We start from the raw sequence: 18,859 nt of genomic DNA on the forward strand, positions 1-18,859 counted from the left end.
TTGTTAATGGTGTTATGTGTTATGATATTTGTAACGCGACAGACATAAATCCAGTAAGTGGTGGAAATTTCTCTAAACGACGATCTAAAATATTGGAACACAAAGCACTTGATTGATCGAGAATCACATCGACTATATTCTAAATCACGTGATTTATGAACACTCTGATTTGCCTGAATAGCACCTCAGTTAAAGTTTCGGAAAGATATTCATAATGTTTTTCCTAGATGGCGTAAACTGAAATACTCTAGAAAAGATAAATCGCTTTGACCTCAAAATTTGTATCTCATATTTCATTGTTAAATTCGAGGACCTTTTTCCTATTAGTAATAAAGGAGTTAAAGCTAACATCTAATTGATTGCAAGTGGAATCCGATAGCCTTAACAGCTATCAATAAATGTCAAGTTCCTTTTCATTACATTTTATAGAAAATTTAAGATTTCCGTGGCGTTTTACTATTGGCGTCCTGAATTTATAACGGTGGCAGAGTTGAACCAATATTTAAAAGCAAAAAGAAACAAAAGAAAATTTCTTCAGATGAAAAGCTTAAGAAGATATAAGATCTGTCATTATCGCCTAGATAAGTCATTATCGTGAAGACTAGCTCAAAATGATAGATATTTATTTCTCACCCAATCTTGTTGGCCACTAGTTCTTGAGGGTGCGTTCAACAGCTTATATCTCAACCATTACCACACTGGATGTCACTTTGCATGAAAGAGAGAATCTGTGAAGATTCGTTTGTTAACTCCTCCAGATAAGCATTCCTTCCTCCAAGGGATCCGCAGTTAACACATTGATCACTAGTACGTGTTTGTCAACATTTGTGTAAGTATCAGTGAATATTATTTGGTAAAATCCTTCAAGTTTTAATTCCTCTAGGGGAATCGCAGTTTATCTCAGACACAAAAACGAAATTTCCTCTGAGATGGAAATAGCCATCACAGCAATCGCTGATGAACTTGTAATCAGTTAGAAGTGACTATGACAATCAAGAAAAAAAGAGAGGCATGGACGAACTCCAATAGTCTCATCTGCTTTTGACAACAGCGAGTGAGACAGACATTAAAATTTCCAACATTTAACCCATTGTTTGAGACGCATTTAGACTTTGCCATTATTTTACATATATCGGTTGATAAAAATTATTAAATGAATAATTAAAAATGATAAAAAATAATGATGATGATAATAATAATAATAGCTATAATGATAATAACAGTAGTAAGATACAAATGCTCTCTTAGACCCAATCGCTGCAATCTCAGGACTTTTAACACAGTTACATATTAAGCACGTAAAGAATGATGAAAGCTGTAGTTTTAATTATTCATGTCTTTTAAGGAGTTCGGGTATAAATGTAGCTAAATCTATGTGGTACAGGACAAAAGTTCTAAGAAGAGTCTGTGGTCAAACATCATAACTAAGCTCTCAGAAGATTTTAAAGACTTATTTAATTGATTTCAATCTTTTAACAAAACCCCAAAGTTGAATGAGTCTAATCACTTAAAGATCATAATGACAGTGAAATATCATAAAATAAGATGCTGCAGAACAGTTTGTTAAATTTTTCATTTTCGAGAAATAAATTTTTTAATCAATAAATGAGCTTCCTTTTGGGTTGTATTGCCTCAAAAAAGCTGTTTATTTTTCATCGTGAAAATACTTGAATTGCCCCAGTGATATTGCACATGACATAAAATAACAGCATAGCCTAAAGGTAATAATACTAAAGGCAAGCATACTAACATACTTGTTCCGAAAGGTATTGAGCTGAAGTTTTGTCAAAGCATTAGGAAACGAGGCAGGCCATTCGAAAATTGACTGGAGTATTTCAACTAGCTTCGACTCAAATTTTCTGAGCGACTCTAATTACCTAACTCCTTCACAGCGCCTGATGGTCAAGGAATGAGTACGAAAAGCATATAAACAAAGAGTGGACTAAATTTGAACGCCAGATCCCTCTTGTCTAATCAAAGAGTCAACTATTCCTTTTACGTGAAGCGTGGTTGGGCGATTTTTTTTTCGCGTGAATCGTGATTTAATATTTTTTTTCTCTAGTGACTCACCATTTACAATGATAAATCTTTGCAAAAACGTTGCCCTTGCTGCCTTTAACATAGGTGGACTGTTTTTTGTTTTGTTTTTTCCACTAGGTTAAGTATCATTATTGCGAAACGCTATTCTGCCAAGCGTAACCCAACAAGATGACGAACATGTCTCAATCGACTTCGAATGATCCTTTTGGTGACTACCGGGCTGAAACTGCTGTCATTGAAGTGACTGTGGCTATTCTCATTTCCCTCTCAGCCACGTTCGGTAACTCACTTGTTGTGTATGTTGTTAACAAGGTATCCAGGCTTCGTAATGACACCAACTTGTTCATACTTAATCTGGCATTGACTGACATCGCCATGGGGACGATATATATGCCATTCCACATTGCCAACCTGTGCACAGGAGTTTGGAATTTCAGTCAAGTGTGGTGTCAGATGACTGGATCAATTTTGTTCATTTTGGCTTATGCTTCCATATTCACGATGGGATTGATAGCTTTTAATCGATACATAAAGGTCCTAAAACCGACCCTTTACAGAAAATTATTCCCCAGCAAAAGAGCAGCTCGGATGTATTGTGTTCTCGTTTGGCTGTTTTCCATCCTTCTCGATATACCTCTTCTTACTAGTTGGGTAAGATTTTCATATGATGAGAAACTTAATCAATGTAAGCTCATGTCATATGCATACCCAACATTTACTGGGCCTGTGTTTACTTGCGGAGTTATGATCGCAATATTTTACTGCTACTACAAAATCTACAAAGCTGTGAAAGAAAGCACGGATAATTTGAATGCCCATGCTGAGGGGAATGGAGCCCACTCTTCAAATGATTCTCGCCGTTCCAACATCACCGACGTCAAAGTTTCAAAAGTATGCTTCACCGTAGCTTGTTTTTATGTGATAACATGGTGCCCAGTCTCCATTTTCGCGGGCACCGGCATTTCAAGGTTTGCTGTTGGACAAAAGTTCTCTAAAGTAAGTGTTTACTTGATGTTCTCGGGTAGTGTGGTAAATCCATTTATCTATGGGTTTATGAATCCGCAATTCAAACAGGCCTTTAAAAGAATACTCAGCTGTGGTTGGTATGGTAACGAAAATACAGATCAGAGTCACTCAAGGAATAGAGTAGGATAATAGCGTCTGGTAGAATCACAATGAGCAGCGTCGATGACAATAGTCATATGAAAAGAATAGTTACGCGGCGGTAACAATATTTATCAGCAGTCTAAATGATAAGAAACATATCTAGGTGCTGAGGTTTAAACTGCAGTGAAGTCAGTCTTCTTGCTGCTTAATGTAAATAGCGTGCTTTGTAAAAATTTTCATCAGCAACTGAAGAAAAAAATGGCAGCTATGCTCTTCCAATTATATGGTGATGCAGAAATTTCAATTTTTGTATTATTTTTGTTTGTTTGGTTGTGATTTTTCGATTAGTGAAACTTCAGCTGAAAACTCATTTTTCGTTGGTTTTTCTTTTCAATATCAGAGCGAAAAAAGTATTGATTTTTGCTTTAATTTGAAATTTAAATGAATAATAATCGTCTCGACTCCCATAAGATGGATCTAAACCTCAACCCTCACTACCAGAAATAATGTGACTTCTGTCAGTTTAGCGCTTAGGAGAAAACAAAAACTCTGGAAAATCGCCGAAGTATTTTCAGTTTGAAAACCCTACGGAAGAGATTGACCAGGGATTGCGATAACAGGTCTTTCAGCTTGAGGAATAATATTTTCTACCAGTTGAAAATCGATTGCAAGCTTTGAAGGGAATTAGATTATACACAGGGTCGGCTTTAAATTAAGATGGTTATAAGTACAATTTCTCGAAAGCTTTTCATTTTCTCTAAAATTCAAGATGTAATTAGTGAGTTATTGGCGCTAAAATCTCTTCAAGTGATGTAAAAAGGGACTTTGAATTCATTTTAACAGGCGCATATATATTGGAAATACATATGTAGAATAGTGTTTCGAAGCGATTGCGAATGTACAGCTCTTATAGCATATGTTTGGAGAATTAAAAAAATTGTAAAAATGAAAAAAAATAAATGAAATAGAAACTCAGTGCCATGAACACTGGAAATCTAGGCTTGAGTCATCTTTGCTTTATTAGCAGAGCTTGGGCTGGGTTCATTGAATTTCTAAACGTCTTTTGAGGATGTACAGGAAAAAAGTAATTAAAAAAATTACCGTCGAGAAGAAGGAAATTTATTTTCTGTGAGGTATTTCCACATCATACAAACCCGTTTTTGCGAAACATTTGCGCTAAGAAGATTTATTTTCTGTGATGTATTTCCACATCATACAAACCCGTTTATGCGAAACATTCGCGCTACCTATGAGTTAAAGAAAAAGAAAACTCAGCGAATAGCGCTCGACTGAATCACATCGTCCATATTTTCAGACCCTTTTTTTAGAGCTAATTACGAACGACGTGACCGGGATACAACAGAACGAAATTTACGAAAAAGGCAATTAATAAATTGTTATCGTAAAGATATCATTTGCTTGACTGGTCAAACTGTATTTCTGATGATTTATCGTTAAATTCGAAGTAATATTTTCTATCACAAATAGGAGCTTATGATTCTTTTGATTGCAGGTGTTTTACATTTAGATATCCTGCGGCAAAAACAAAATATTTTTTGAAGGATTTAGTGATTGTATTCCCAATTTGGTACCGTCTCTGAATAAAAGGATAATATAATTCCTCTACAACAACACCGCCATCGTAAGTAAATCTCGTTAAGAGCTATTTTAAGATAAGCAATATCTTTTTCCTAAAGCTTCCTGCCGGTTACGAGTTCTTTAGGATGTGCTGAAAAGGGTATAACATACCCATTGCCAATGGATATTCGTTAACATGAGGGTGAGTATTTTTAAAGACTCGTGTGTCTATTCACGCAAGTCAGTGTTGTTTTGTCCAAGGAGATCTGAAGTTCACCTGAGACTCAAAAAAATACAATTTTCGTTAGCCGATTTACCAGGTTTTTTTTTTTTTTCATTCTACATCGACGTAATCTTGAGGAAGTAGATCTTTTAGTGGGTGCAGTTTATAGTGCCGCCGACCAGATAGAGGGACTTTTTCGAAATATCCATCCACGAACCGCCTTCGACGAGGAAAACCTAGATTTTAAAATTATTTCGTTCTTTATTTGTTAGGATCACTGGCTTGAAAAGAATATGGCAAAGACCATTTCATAGCAGCAACTTCAAGCTGCTTGAACCCAAATTGGTCCTTAAAAGATAACACCGCAGACCTCTCCTACTATATGGTATAAAACTTGATTTAATATTCATGTGTTTTCGAATGCGTCAGGAGGTTTATTACACTCGCTTTCGTCCTGACTTCTTGTGATCTTCTTCATACATTAGACAAACCCTGCAAAAAATTATAAAGAAAACAGCTGTAACCACCCGACTTAATCAACCGCCTTTATATGCAAACCTTTTGGTGATATCAAGTACGGATCATTAGCATATCTAAATAGAAGGTAACTGAAATTCATGAAAAAAAGCCAATTACAAATATTTGGTAAATTTCCATTGCTTCATTGTAATAATCTAAAGCTATCGCCAAAAGATCGATGGCCTTGCCGGCTTATTTATTAAGGTAAGGTCCCTTTTTTTTTCATTTTCGGTGAGATTCACCGATTGGAAGTAGTCTCAGAGACCCTTAACAGCTGTTCATAAGGGTCAAATGATTTTAAAAGGTTTTTACTGATCTCTTCCTCAATTTACTACCTTGGTTCTGGAGTGGTACCACAATTCAATCACTTTGAAACGCCGGCAACAAAAGAATATTTCTCTTAATAAAAAGCTGAAAGAACAGCAAGGTAAGTCATTGCCGCCCAGAAAAGTTGTTGTCTTCATCACAAATTGTTTTTTTCCAAGATAAGAGATACCATCTCAGTAAGCCACTGGATATTCGGGATGCCTTGAAAAGTGCTTAAAGTTATGATCTCCGATAGATGTGCGTCAAAATAAGTGTGAGTATCTTTGAATAATATTTTGTTAACTCCTGATAAATTAAACATGAATTGAGAGGTTTCCAGATCATCATGAATCTTGCCTGGTGAATGATCTTATTCTTTTTCGTCGTCCATCGTTACAACCAGCTTCTGAAATGAGAATATTTATCGGTTTCCTTTTCGCAGTTTTAGTTGCAAATTTTGAATTTGCCGGTTTTCGAGAATGAAAATATATTGTTTATGACCGTTTCCGTTTCCGAGGCACAATTTCCTCAGAGTGCGTTAAAATGAGCGTAACTCAGCAAATCAACAGTGGATGTTCGTTTACGTGAGTGTGAGTATCATATTCGTTTGATAAATCCTTTTTTTTTTACCTTTTTGTGGGACACATGACTTATTTAGGACGTACAAAACAAGAAAAACCGGCAAGCTTGAGAACGTAATCGCCATCTCAACAATCGTTGGTCCACTTAGAGCATCTTAGTAATCGTGACACTCCATGAATCAATGGAGTTAAGGAGGAACTCTGACAATCTGATCCCTAGTCCGGCAGCTCTCTCATTGGGTGTATACCTGGTGCATATTCTATAACAATGTACAATCGAATTCCAGATATCGAAAGGTTATATTTTTTCAAAAATACAGAAGGTGCTAATAATAGAGCTAAAGTTAATTTAAAATCCATTACACAGAAATATCATAAAATGGGATAATTGTATGTACAGCCAAATTTATCTACAAAATCCTCGATAATTTCCGTTGAGAGAGGAATTTTTAATTGATTGTAGTGTCAAATTAAGATATATTGTTTCAATTCAATCTTTGATTGGTCTAGAGAATTTAAACCATGCATTCTATCGACTATCAAGAGGCCAAACAAAGCCAGTCGCAAGGTGTGTTTCTGAGTTTGTCTTCAAATCTGAGTCTGTAATTTCTCGCTTTTGGTAAACCTAAGAGTTGAGTCATCATGATACAAATGCTACATTTATCGTAGGTTGGCTGTATTTCTTTATCGAGGTTCCACATGACAAGTTCTTTTCTAAAACATTTTTTTTCAACAGTGCATAACCTTTCAAACTGACAAGGATGTCTAAAACAACTTCCCATGATCCTCTTGGTCGTTCCAGAACCGAGATAGAGGTCGAAGTCACTGTGGCTATTCTCATTTGCCTCACAGCAGTGTTCGGTAACTTGCTGGTTCTTTATGTTGTCAACAGAGATTCCAGGCTCCGCAACGTCACCAACCTGTTCATTCATCATTTGGCGTTGACTGACATCGTCTCGGCAACGATAGACATGCCATTCTGGATAACGAGCCTATATACGGGAGCTTGGAATTTTGGCCAAGTGTGGTGTCAGGTGGCAGGATCAACTTTTAATTTTTTGGGTTGTGCCTCCATACTAATGATGGGATTGATAGCCTTCAATCGATACATGAAGGTCGTAAAACCCACCCTGTATAAAAAAGTATTCCCCAATAAAAAAGCAGCTCAGATGTATTGCATTTTCATTTGGCTGGTTGCAGTTTTAATGGCCATAACTTATCTGAGTGGATGGGCAGGAATAAAATTTCACATGCGACTTTTGATATGTTCCTCTGAGCACACTGCATACGGATTAGCTAGTGCAGGGGTGATTATTAACGGAGTCATGATTATGATATTTTATTGTCACTTTAGAATCTACAAAGCTGTAAGACAAAGCACAGAAAATTTAAACGCACACGCTGAAGGAAACGGGATCCGCTCTTTAAATGATACTGGCCGTTTTAATATCACTGAGATAAGAGTTTTAAATGCATGCTTCACTGTGGCTTGTTTTTTTGTGATAACGTACATTCCAGTCTACATTATTATCGTTACTTGGAATTTTAGGTTTGATGTACCTCAAACGGTCCATATAGCAAGCATTTTCCTGAAGTTCTCGGGTAGCATGGTAAATCCATTTATCTACGGCATTGTGAACCCGCTGTTCAAAGTGGCTTTCAAGAGGGCACTCAGTTTTGGTCGCTATGGTAACTCAGACCCAAATCAGAATCTGTCAAGGAATCGAGTTGCAGTAGTTGAGATGACAGGTAGAAATTGGACGATATTTACACAGCATAATTGATCATCCAGCGATAGAAATGCCTTTGTGAATCTAATCATTTAAACTGATATTTCATTTTAATAGTTGATGGTACACAATCAATTTCCGAATATTATACACTTTGTATTGAGCGTACTGTAAATAAAGAAACTGATTTAGATTTGAAGTTGAAATGAACGATAACGAGCCCTTAATTTATTATCAAAATAATAACAGACAAGAAAAGGTCTAGTCGAAAAAAGACGCATTTTCTGGACTTTTTCATGAACCAAAATCAAATCGTATTCACAGAAAAGCTTATCTTTTAAAGGCGTTAACTTTTGTAGCCTTTATTTTTAACGATTAACGATAAAGAGCCAAAAGGGAGTATCCAGCCGGAAGCGTATGTTAATTTTCCTTAAGCCACGTCTTGACGGAAACTCGTCAATTCTACGAAACGTTCATCAATTTGTGAAGGTAGCGCAAACTTTGCTTATGACACGAAGATAACGAAAGAGTAGAATGGGAGAGTTATTAAACTTTATTCTCCTTATATTTTTCCCAGATATTTTCAACCCATCAAACAAAGCCCATTTGCCGAACGCAAAAGGTTAAAAAATGACATGTGATCGCTCGACTGAGAATAATATAATATAATTGGAAACCCTTTTTTGATCTTAAGTAGGGATGCATGAACAGTCTCAGACAGAGTTAACACCTTTCTAGAAGGGTTTAGTGTCTTTTTTAATCAAATTGCTATGAAGATAAAAGCACTTGAGAGGATTTTACTGATCATTGCAACTGTTGGTTAGTGGAACCATAACTCAATCCCTTTCGACGGCAACATAATTGAGGAGCTAAAAGGATATAAAGAAAAATTATTGTCTTTATCGTAATTCTCTCTCTTGAAGAAGAAGAATTTTAAAATGGGAAACACTGGGGGTGCATTAAGATAGGCGTCTCTTTACTCCTGATACTTCAAAAAATTGTGCACAAATACTGGGATTCCAGTCAAGTGTGTTGTCAAGTGGCTGTATCAGTTTCCCTTATTTTAGTTATGCCTCCATGTTAACGATGAGATTGATAGCCCTTAATCGATGCAAACAAGTCGTCAAACCTTCCCTGTGCAAAAAAGGTTTTTCCTAGGAAAAGCGCAGCTCGGCTGTATTGCAGCTCGACTCGGCTTATTTGGATGGTTGCCATTCTGCTCGCCATTACTTTTCCTGGTGGATAAGTAGGGATATCATATCGCACAAGAACTGGCATTTTTACTGCGGAGTTCACTTTATTCATATCATTAAATATAGGCGTAGTTTTTATCGGTGTCATGATCGTGATATTCTATTGCTACTACAAAATTTACAAAGCTGTAAAGAAAATACGAAAAATCGCGGTGCCCATTTTAAAGAAAATAGAGTCTGCTCCTCAAATGATTCTCGCGGTTCAAATACCACTGACGTAAAAGTTTCAAAGACATGCTTCTCTGTGCCTTTTTTATATTGTAACGTGGACTGAAATCTCCATTATTGCCGTCACGCAGAGAGCCGGCTTTGATGTTGCACAAAAGGCCTGTACAGCAAGCATTTTTCTGATGTTCTCGAGCAGTCTGGTAAATCCATGTATCGATGGGACTATGAATCTACAGTTCAAACTGACCTTTAAGAATGCACTTGAATGTGGTTACTATGATGCCCGGGACACGAATCAGAATCGAATAAGAAATGGAGTGAGACGTGAGCTTGAAAACAATTAAAAAGCCCCAGTGTAAATAGCAACAGCCATCTGAATAAAACAACATTTACCCAAAGTTAACAGAACTCATCATCATTTCTGTTTCCAAAAACAAGCACAGCGGTTTTAATTATGCGGGCTTTAGATTTAAGATAAACCAATCGATTTTTTAAGCCTTAGTAGCGGCTTCCTGCTGCTAAAACTATGCGAAATATTTCAAGAACTTGATGTCTTGATCAAGAGTTGTTATGCTTTCTTGGTATACTATAATATTTATGGTTGTGTTGCGCTGTATTGGTAGTTTGAAGAGAACAGCCATGTAGCCCAGGGCCGTTAGCAGAACTCAAATCGTATTTTGTTAGTTTTCAGTGTTTTGCAGTGAAAAAATGTTGAGGGCTTGTTAAGTGCTTTTCCTTTTTCTCTCCTCCGAGTATTCCTGTTCCATTAGCCTTGAGAACATCAATAAGAAAGAAAAACTAAAGTTTTCTAACCAAAAAAGGAAGAAAGAAGACCATCGTTTGCCCATGCTCACTCCTCTGGGGCTTTTTAGCAGGCTGTACTCGAATTCCTCTTGACTAGTGGTAATGAATTGTAAAGCTACCTCCAAACCCATATTCAGCAGTCACCCGCGGGGAATGGCGCTGTGGCCGCTTAATAGAGATTGAATTAGTTTTATGTAGGAAAACCCGCTCAAAAATATCATTAGCATTGATTCTAGGGGATAATTATGGATTAAATATACTCGAGAGCTTTTCTTAATTTTATTTGAGTATTTCTGCTTTAAGTGACCGTTCAATACAGGTAGAAGACAATAGAAACAGGCCTCTGGGACTCAGAAAAGGGTGATTACGACCGCTTAATAAAGGTAATCGCTTAATAGAGATGGAAATTACTGTGTTTAAGGAGAATGAATTTCCAGGCTTTGACGATCGACCGCTAAATACAGAATGCAGAGTACAAGCACCCAGGGTGCATGAATTCTGTGTAAATATTGTACCATTATGTAATGTTTCAAGAAGGAAAGTACTAGCTTGCAACACTTATACGAATTTCTATCACAATTATTGTGTTGCCTCGTATACTTTTTCTACTCATGTAAATTTCATGACATTCATGTGAAAGGCACGTGAAAAGCATTTCAATAGCACTTGAGAAATGTTATCCATGTCACTAGAGCTCATGAAGTTTCAGTGTGTTTACGGCGAGTTGTATTTACATCGAATATTACACTTAGGTCTTAAACAGAGCCCATGAGTACCAAGCAACCCAATGTTAAAGCGTTGTTTTGAAAAGTAAAAGTTGATGGAAAGGTCTTGGTCAAAAAAGGCGTAACAGTTTGGGTCGATATGTGTGAATCCGAAATAACTGTAGACCTATACGACATACCATAGAGGACGTAGAACTAAGTCAAGATTGAAGATAGGTCATAATGAATTTTGCAACTGGCTGCGAGGAATGTCGACTTTCCTAGAAATGTCAGAGAGCGAGACGCGATTCTTTATTACGTACTATTTACAATTCAAACATCCGATACATCATTTACTTTGGCGACATTAAAGTAGAATAATTAATTGTATTCAAACATTTCGTAATCGTACAATCCTGATCATCAGTTTTATTGTATAAATGTGATGTTCCTTATGAAAGTAATGTCAGTTATAATGCAGTCTAATCCTATTACAACCACGCGTCTTACACCATTTCCGGTTTGACTCTGATTTTTATTCCCCCTGCCATAGCAGCCACATTTAAGTGCCATCTTGAAAGCTAGTTTGAACTGCGGATTCATAATTCCGTAGATGAAGGGATTAACAAAACTACTCGAGAACATTAGGAAAGCACTTGCTGTGCTGAGCTGCTGTCCAAAGTCAAATCCTGCACTCCACGTGATGGCGATAATGGAAATTGGAGTCCATGTTACAACATAGAAACAAGCCACAGTAAAGCACGCCTTTAAAACTTTCACGTCGGTGAAGTCTGAACGGCGGGAATCATTTGATGGGCGGACTCTGTTTCCATCAGCGTGTGCCTTTAAAATATCCTTGCTTTCTCTCACGGCCTTGTAGATTTTGAAGTAGCAATAAAATATTGCGATCATGATTCCGGTTATAACTACGCCCACAATCAATAATATGTAAACACTAGACTCTACACTACAAATGCTACTTCTTGTATAATATGTTATCCCCACCCATCCGCCAAGAAAAGGTAAAGCGAGAAGAATGGCAACCAGCCAAACGAGAACACAATACCAACTAGCTGCTCTTTTACTGGGAAATAACTTTTTGTACAAATTGGGTTTTACGACTTGAATGTATCGATTTAGGGCTATTAATCCCACCGTTAACATGGAAGCATAAGCCAGAATGAGCAAAATTGATCCTGCCACCTGACAACATACTTGGCTGAAATTCCAAGTTCCCGTATATAGGCTCGCTATCCAGAATGGCATGTACATCGTTGCCATGGCAATGTCTGTTAATGCCAAACTGTGAATGAACATGTTGGTGACATTATGGAGCTTGGAGTCTCTTTTGATGACAAACACAACGAGTAAGTTCCCGAACATGGCTGAGAGGCAAACAAGAGTGGCCATAGTCACTTCGACGCTAATTTCAGTCCTTGAGCGACCGATAGGATCATGAGAAGTTGATTCAGACATGTTCGTCATCTAGTGAGGTTATCTTCGGTTAGAAATCTCCTTTTGAAACAAACAACTTGGCATTGTGTAATCTAGGAAATAAAACGCCAAACTATGTGAAATATTTGTTTTGAAACAAGATGATTCACCTCTAAAATTGAGCGAAAGCAGAGAATTATATAAAATTAAATCCAAGGCGCTGTTCAGGCACCTTACGATGGGCTATTCAATTAGGATCTTTGTACAAAGTCTATACAGGTAATTTTCTGAACAATAATCTCATTTTCATTTTTTTTCTTTTTTCATATTTTGCCTTCAGGAAAAGATAATAACCAATTGCCTCGAATCGAAGAGAAGGTTTAAGTTTTAAAGTTTTTACAAGCCAGCAACCAAAACTTCATTGAAGTGAAGTCTTTACATTTTTTGCAACATCAGTGAATTGTTTTCGTGGACGCTATGGACATGAATTAGCACAAAATATGTTTAAGATAAATGATTTAAAAGAGAGTGCATTTCCATCTAGTGTAAATACCGTAATTACTCACGAATTGTTGTCGTATCAGGAGTTAACAAATGATTCTGTATAGGATACTTAGGATATTCTGTATTAGGATATTTAGCGACCTTTGTTGCTAAGAATAGTGGTGGGGTGAAAAAGAAGCCAATGATAATCTTAAAAGAGTGTTTTTTTTTCGTTTTAGTTTCAACAAGCGGCGCCAGCGACTGGCAGGCATGCAAGGATTCACACTGAAATAACAGAACAACCTTCGTTTTTCATAAAATTGTAATTCACAATCCTTGAACTTGAAAACAATCCGAAGATTCATTGAAAATATCACTTATTACGAAGTGCACAGAGTTTACAGATGTTCAAAAGCTTTTTCTGTTATAGCGTGAGATTGAGGACAAAATCGATCATTACCTTTCGTATCGTGTGTTTTTCCTGTGTGAAGCAACAAAAGATGCCGGCGACTGACGAAATTACAAGTTAACACGTAAATCAAATAACACTAAAACAAACAATTTTAGCTACCGATTTTCAGTGAATTTTCAACGAACAATTTTCTTTTTATTTTCAAGACAATTTGAAGATTCAAATTACGTATTACGTACTAAAATGCGAAAGTTATACACCACAAAATTGATAAATAGCCCTGAAATGAAATTATATCTTGTTAACGATTATAAGTTGCCTAGCAAGTGACTAAAACCTAAGAGAGTATTGCCTTGATTTTCTAATATTTGCAATGATAGACAGTAAATTTCACTTTTCACCCACATTTACTTCCAACCTTTTCTTTTGAACCAGAAACAAAAATGATATACGTTTAAAACACATGGCATCATCCACTCTTGTCAAATGTACTAGCATGACCATTTCAATTGTAATGCCTTCTTATCCCAACGTTACTTTGTTTCTTTGCTACATTAGCGAACAATGAACTACTGCTTGTACTCTAGATACGACAATCAACCACAAAATTCCCTAAACCAGATAACATTAAACATAATCCAAAAAATCATGTGTCAATTCACGAGTTTGCTCATAGAGCACTTTGATTAACTTTAAAATTCAAGAAATTATCTTTCGTTACCTTAGAAAAATATTGAATTGTGGTTCCACTTGGCAGGTTAACGATTGAAGAAGTTTTTAGTAAAATCCTCGTAAGATATCTCATGGAAAAATATCTTCGAGAGACTGATTTACACTGAAAACTGCATCTTATCCTTGCGACAATGACTTATATTGCCATCCTTTCAGCTTCTCAAGGCTGAAAGGTTGACATTTCACAATACATTTTTTCTTACCTTTGAAAAAGGATTGAGTGGTAGTTCACTCGCCTGCGACTGTTATAGATCGAAGAAATGATTGGTAAAACCCTCTTAAAATCTTTAATTTTCCATAAAATTTAATATAAAAGAAACTGGACTCTGGACAGATGTTAGGGGTTTTTCAAAGACTTCTTAGATATCTTAAAGTATCCCTACTTAATAACAACAAAAGGTTTGCAAATGTAGGCAATGTTATTCTCAGTCGGGGATTACAGTTTGTTTACTAAATTTTCCAATCAAAAACTGAGGGTTTTTTGATGCGTTAAAAACATTATAGAAAAAAACTTAACAAAATATAATGAATATCTTTGCTGCATTAGCAAAGTGTGCGCTGGGTTCACGGAATTACTAAAATTAAATGTTTCTTAGGATGTGCACGACAAAATTATCGCAGAATTTCCGCCTTACTTTCACAAAGAGGCTTATGAACATTTAACATTCGCCTTTGGCTTATGTTGGATTATTTTTTCAGCTATGTTGTCGTTAAAAAAAGTTACAAATAAAATTTTATAAAAGTTCCCGCTTTAGAAACATAATTTTCCACGATTGCACCTGGATTTGTGGTTAATTAAATTCAGGAAAATTCTTACGACGAAACCCTCTTCTTCTCTTTAAATTTGATTTTCAATTAAGTAAGTTCGAGGTTTTTCAACACTTTTCTGGTATTCGCTGGAGGTAAAGTAGCACGGAGATATTTTAATGTGACGGTGTCACAAACCTCTCACCTCGTGCGGTAAACGTTTCGATGAAGATCCGAAGTCTGAGATACTATATAAATTTTTCTCGATTTCCTAACTTCAAGTCCCAATTTTTTTGTTTCGTATGGTAATAAAAACCATCAGCGACACCCCCGTGCATCCACTTTTCTACAGCACTTCACCGCCAATTTATGTAATATGATATTTTAACCTCAGTTTTCAATACGCATTTGATTTGCGAACTTAACTAACCTGCATCTATTATTCGTTGTAAAAGAAATATATCAGAACAAACAAACAAACAAACAAACCCTTTTTTTAATTAAGATCCACGCCACGGTGACGTTTTGGAGCCTGGAATCTCTGGGTTCTGTGATAATGACACTAACGACGAGCAAGTTACCGAAGATGGCTGTGAGGCAAAAGAGAATGGCTATATTGACTTCGACATCAGTTTCAGCTCCGAATGACCAAGAGGATCATGGGAAGTGATTCAGACTTGTTCGCCAGCTTGTAGGGTTACGCTCAAACTTATCATGTAAGTTTGAGGGTATCATGATGATTCAACTCTTAGGTTAAACTAAAGGAAGGAATGGTAGATTGACTTTGAATGCAATTGATTTTGGTTTTTACACTCTATTGATCGAGATATTGGCGACAATTCTTCAGACCAATCATCGTGTGTACACTGCAAACGTGAATGACTTTTGACACTCAACTGAAAGTAACTCATCTGGGAAACTCTACTGACTTGTAACGAGCGGTTAAATTAATCTTTAACTATATGCACAACAGTGAAGATGCACAAAAACATTTTCTATAACACTGATCAAGGATCATCTTGATAGAAATCCCTAGCTAGTTATCCAAAATAATTCCGGGGGTAAGTTTCTAAATAAACTGTGGTGCTGCGTAGGTGGGAGAGCATAACAGGGTAATTTAGGCTGACATTTCGAGCGTTAGCCCTTCGTCAGGGCGATTGATCGAAAGGGCTAACGCTCAAAACGTGAGCCTTTTAACTCTTTACGGTGGCCAACTTACGTTATCAACTCAGTTGATAACACTAAATTACCCCAAAATAATTTCGGTCATATTTAATCGGTTTTTGCAACCATTTTGAAGCCAAAAGTGGCTGGAAAGGCATTATATTTCGGAAGCGTTTTATGGCGATAAGTTATATATATATATATATATGAATCTTTTTTTTTTTTTTTTTTTGGGACGGGATATGTGAAAAACTAGTAATATGCTACCATTAAGCAACGATTTGATATGAAAGTATTCGACTGCGACACGTGTAAGTTTCGTAAATTGTTTGTAAATATTCCTTCCCGCGCTCTGCGTAAATATTTAAATAATAATAAACACAGCACTTCTAGAAAGGGACTACAACTTTAGAGATTAAAATGTTTGCAGCCTCAAAACAAATAAAAGCCATGGAAAGTAAGCTGACAGGCTTTTCTCACACTATGTACCACAAAGTCGAAATCATTCATAGCATTTTCTCTGCAGCAACAAAGCAGAAAAACACTTTCAGCTTTAATTTTTGATTTGAATACTGAAACTGGAATAACTTACAGCTACAGCCTATGTAGTCCTAATAATCAGTTTTATTGTCTTAATTTAATCTTGTTTTAAAAAAAAGGAATGTCAGTTATGCCGTAGTCTCTAGTCTAGCAAGCAGCACTGATGATAAGTTTTCATGCGTAAATGTCGTCTCCGCATTCTCCGCAGTCTCTAATCTCCGTCCAATCTCGCGTTTCGCTCCATCGGGCTCTTGGTTTCAAATGGCGAATTTCGTATGATATGATACCCTTGCCCATCCGCTAAGATAAGGTGTGGCGAGAAAAATGGAAAGCAGCCAAACGAGAGCACAGTACAGCCGAGCTGCTTTTTTACTGGGGAATACCCTTTTGTAAAAGCTGGGTTTTACGACTTTTATGCATCGATTAAAGACAATCAATCTCATCGTAAATATGGAGGCATGAACCAAAATCGAAAAACAGATCCGCACAACTGACACCACACTTGGCCGAAATTCCAAGTTCCTGTATATAGGCTCGCTATCCAGAATGGCATGTTCATCGCTGCCGTGGCAATACCAATCAATGCCAGATTATAGGTAAACATATAATAAGAGAGATTGTAAGTTTTGAGCTCGGTAAAGAAATATAGATAAATGTTTTTCGTCTTGTTACGAGACAAGACGAAAGAAATAGAGAAATACGTCATTCGTCTTGTCACGAGACAAGACAAAAAACATCTTTCTCTATTTCTTTACCGAGCTCTTATTCTATTTACAAACAGGACGCCATCGACTATTGGTGATCCTAGCAGTATGTGGGACGCGTGTCATATGAACTTCGTAATAGACCTCGCTCACCGAAGAGTCTCTGTGGCTCTATGGCAGAGCTTCGATGGTCTGAGGTTAGATTCCTCGTGGGGACTCAGAATTTTTTTTTTTGTCCTACGCTTGTGACAAGACGAAAAATATCTTTCTCCAAAAACCACATAGTTTCCAAATGAGCATCATCGCCTAGAAAAACAAACATTTTTTATATTCATTTATATTAATTGCTGTAATCATTTATTGGCCAAACAAATCTATCCCTTACACAGAGGAACTTGTATAAATGACAAGCATGCATGTGAGTAACGAAGGCAAGTTTTTTCTTTTTTTTTTTTTTAGATTTTGTTACACGAGCTTTATAAATATTTAATTAAAGCTGATGATACAAAAAAACTTAAGGAAAGGTAATACAAATTAAAAAATTCATGTTTGCCTCTAGCTTCACTTTAATCCCCAGACAACTATCAAACTATCTTTGCGTATTTATTTACCTTATCATATGAACAAACCAATTCCGAGAGAACAAAAATTTCAAAAAATATCAAAACTCGGTTTTTTCCAGACCCTACAGCCTTCTTATTTTGTCTTAATGAGGTGATGAAGTGGGAAACTGTGAAAACACTAACAAACCTCGCACATCTCTGGTAATTTTGTTGCATTCAACGTTAAAATGCTCTTAAAATAAATTCCGATAACGATGTGTAGCTACCTTTAGCAAGTTCTACCGAGGCTTGTGATACATTGTACTGAAGTAGTAAAGAACAAATGGAAGTTGCGAGTACGGTTCAGTCTTGAACATAAAACAAATGTCTATTATGCCGCAGTCCCTAATCCTCTTGCAACCCCCCGTCTTACTCCATTCCTTGAGTGATTCTGATCTGTGTTACCGTTTCCAAAACGACTACAACTCAGTGCCTTTTTGAAAGCCACTTTGAACTGCGGATTAATAAATCCGTATATAATTGGATTTACAAGGCTACTGGAGAACGCCAGGTAAGCACTTGTTGTATGGACCGTTTGAGGAATATCAAACCCAAGAGTCCAAATGACGGTGACAATGGAGATTGGAGACCATGTTAACACAAAGAAACAGGCCACGGTGACACATGTCTTTAAAACACTTAGGTCGGCCATATTGGAACGGCAAGAGTCATTTGCACAGCGGACTCCGTTTTCTTCAGCGTGCGCGTTTAAATTTCTCGTGCTTTCTCTGACAGCTTTGTAGACTTTGAAGTTACAATAAAATATTATGATCGTGAGTCCGATAAGAATCCCGCCTGCGCTAGTTATTTTGTATACACTGTTCTCTGGGATACAAATGGCAAGTTTCTGATGGTATGATACCGCTGACCATCCAAAAAGATAAGGCGTTGCCAGAAAAATGGAAACCAGCCACACGAATACACAGTACAGCCGAGCTGCTCTTTTGCTGGGAAATACTTTTCTGTACAGGGTGGGTTTTACGACTTTTATGTATCTATTGAATGCTATCAATGCTATCGTGAATATA

At 36.7% G+C, this 18,859-nt stretch overlaps 4 protein-coding genes across 21 annotated transcripts in view; 2 read left to right on the plus strand and 2 right to left on the minus strand.

Moving 5' to 3' along the window:
• The first annotated feature begins 674 nt into the window (after positions 1-674).
• LOC113671263 (beta-2 adrenergic receptor) lies at positions 675-4,477 on the plus strand. Of its 2 annotated transcripts, none has more exons than XM_089186287.1 (2): positions 675-807; positions 2,158-4,477. In XM_089186287.1, exon 2 carries the CDS (start codon positions 2,209-2,211, stop codon positions 3,193-3,195), a length of 987 nt encoding a protein of 328 aa, XP_089042413.1. In that variant the 5' UTR covers positions 675-807; positions 2,158-2,208; the 3' UTR covers positions 3,196-4,477. The 2 variants fall into 2 exon arrangements, with proteins under 2 accessions (XP_089042413.1, XP_027043268.2); XM_027187467.2 differs by having other exon boundaries at positions 682-829.
• A 13-nt stretch (positions 4,478-4,490) lies between these two features.
• On the plus strand, positions 4,491-8,321 carry LOC113671269 (beta-2 adrenergic receptor). Of its 17 annotated transcripts, none has more exons than XM_089186279.1 (4): positions 4,491-4,927; positions 5,221-6,047; positions 6,865-6,922; positions 7,091-8,321. In XM_089186279.1, exon 4 carries the CDS (start codon positions 7,116-7,118, stop codon positions 8,136-8,138), a length of 1,023 nt encoding a protein of 340 aa, XP_089042405.1. In that variant the 5' UTR covers positions 4,491-4,927; positions 5,221-6,047; positions 6,865-6,922; positions 7,091-7,115; the 3' UTR covers positions 8,139-8,321. The 17 variants fall into 17 exon arrangements, with proteins under 17 accessions (XP_089042405.1, XP_027043277.2, XP_089042402.1 ...); XM_089186280.1 differs by lacking the exon at positions 6,865-6,922 and having other exon boundaries at positions 4,492-4,927; positions 5,221-5,552; positions 5,953-6,047; positions 7,091-8,320; XM_089186278.1 differs by having other exon boundaries at positions 4,492-4,927; positions 5,221-5,333; positions 5,434-5,552; positions 5,953-8,320.
• Positions 8,322-11,306: 2,985 nt separating this feature from the next.
• LOC113671267 (melanopsin) lies at positions 11,307-14,343 on the minus strand. The gene is made up of 2 exons (XM_089186270.1): positions 14,064-14,343; positions 11,307-12,560 (listed from the first exon to the last, which is right to left on the minus strand). The coding sequence occupies exon 2, from the start codon at positions 12,496-12,498 to the stop codon at positions 11,443-11,445; it is 1,056 nt and encodes a 351-aa protein (XP_089042396.1). The 5' UTR covers positions 12,499-12,560; positions 14,064-14,343; the 3' UTR covers positions 11,307-11,442.
• Positions 14,344-18,162: 3,819 nt separating this feature from the next.
• LOC113671262 (melanopsin) overlaps positions 18,163-18,859 on the minus strand; it is a 1,008-nt gene continuing 311 nt past the window's right edge. The window contains exon 1 of the mRNA XM_027187466.2: positions 18,163-18,859. This exon is cut by the window's right edge and continues 311 nt beyond it. Within this exon, the coding sequence (XP_027043267.2) occupies positions 18,163-18,859 (697 nt within the window).

This window comes from Pocillopora damicornis, chromosome 11 (assembly GCF_964200805.1).
Source record: "Pocillopora damicornis chromosome 11, jaPocDami1.2, whole genome shotgun sequence".
Classification (NCBI taxonomy): Eukaryota; Metazoa; Cnidaria; class Anthozoa; order Scleractinia; family Pocilloporidae; genus Pocillopora; species Pocillopora damicornis.

Coding starts and splice junctions, on each gene's coding strand:
- LOC113671263 (XM_089186287.1), top strand. CDS start 2,209: ATGACGAACATGTCTCAATCGACTTCGAATGATCCTTTTGGTGACTAC.
- LOC113671267 (XM_089186270.1), bottom strand. CDS start 12,498: ATGACGAACATGTCTGAATCAACTTCTCATGATCCTATCGGTCGCTCA.
- LOC113671269 (XM_027187476.2), top strand. CDS start 7,116: ATGTCTAAAACAACTTCCCATGATCCTCTTGGTCGTTCCAGAACCGAG.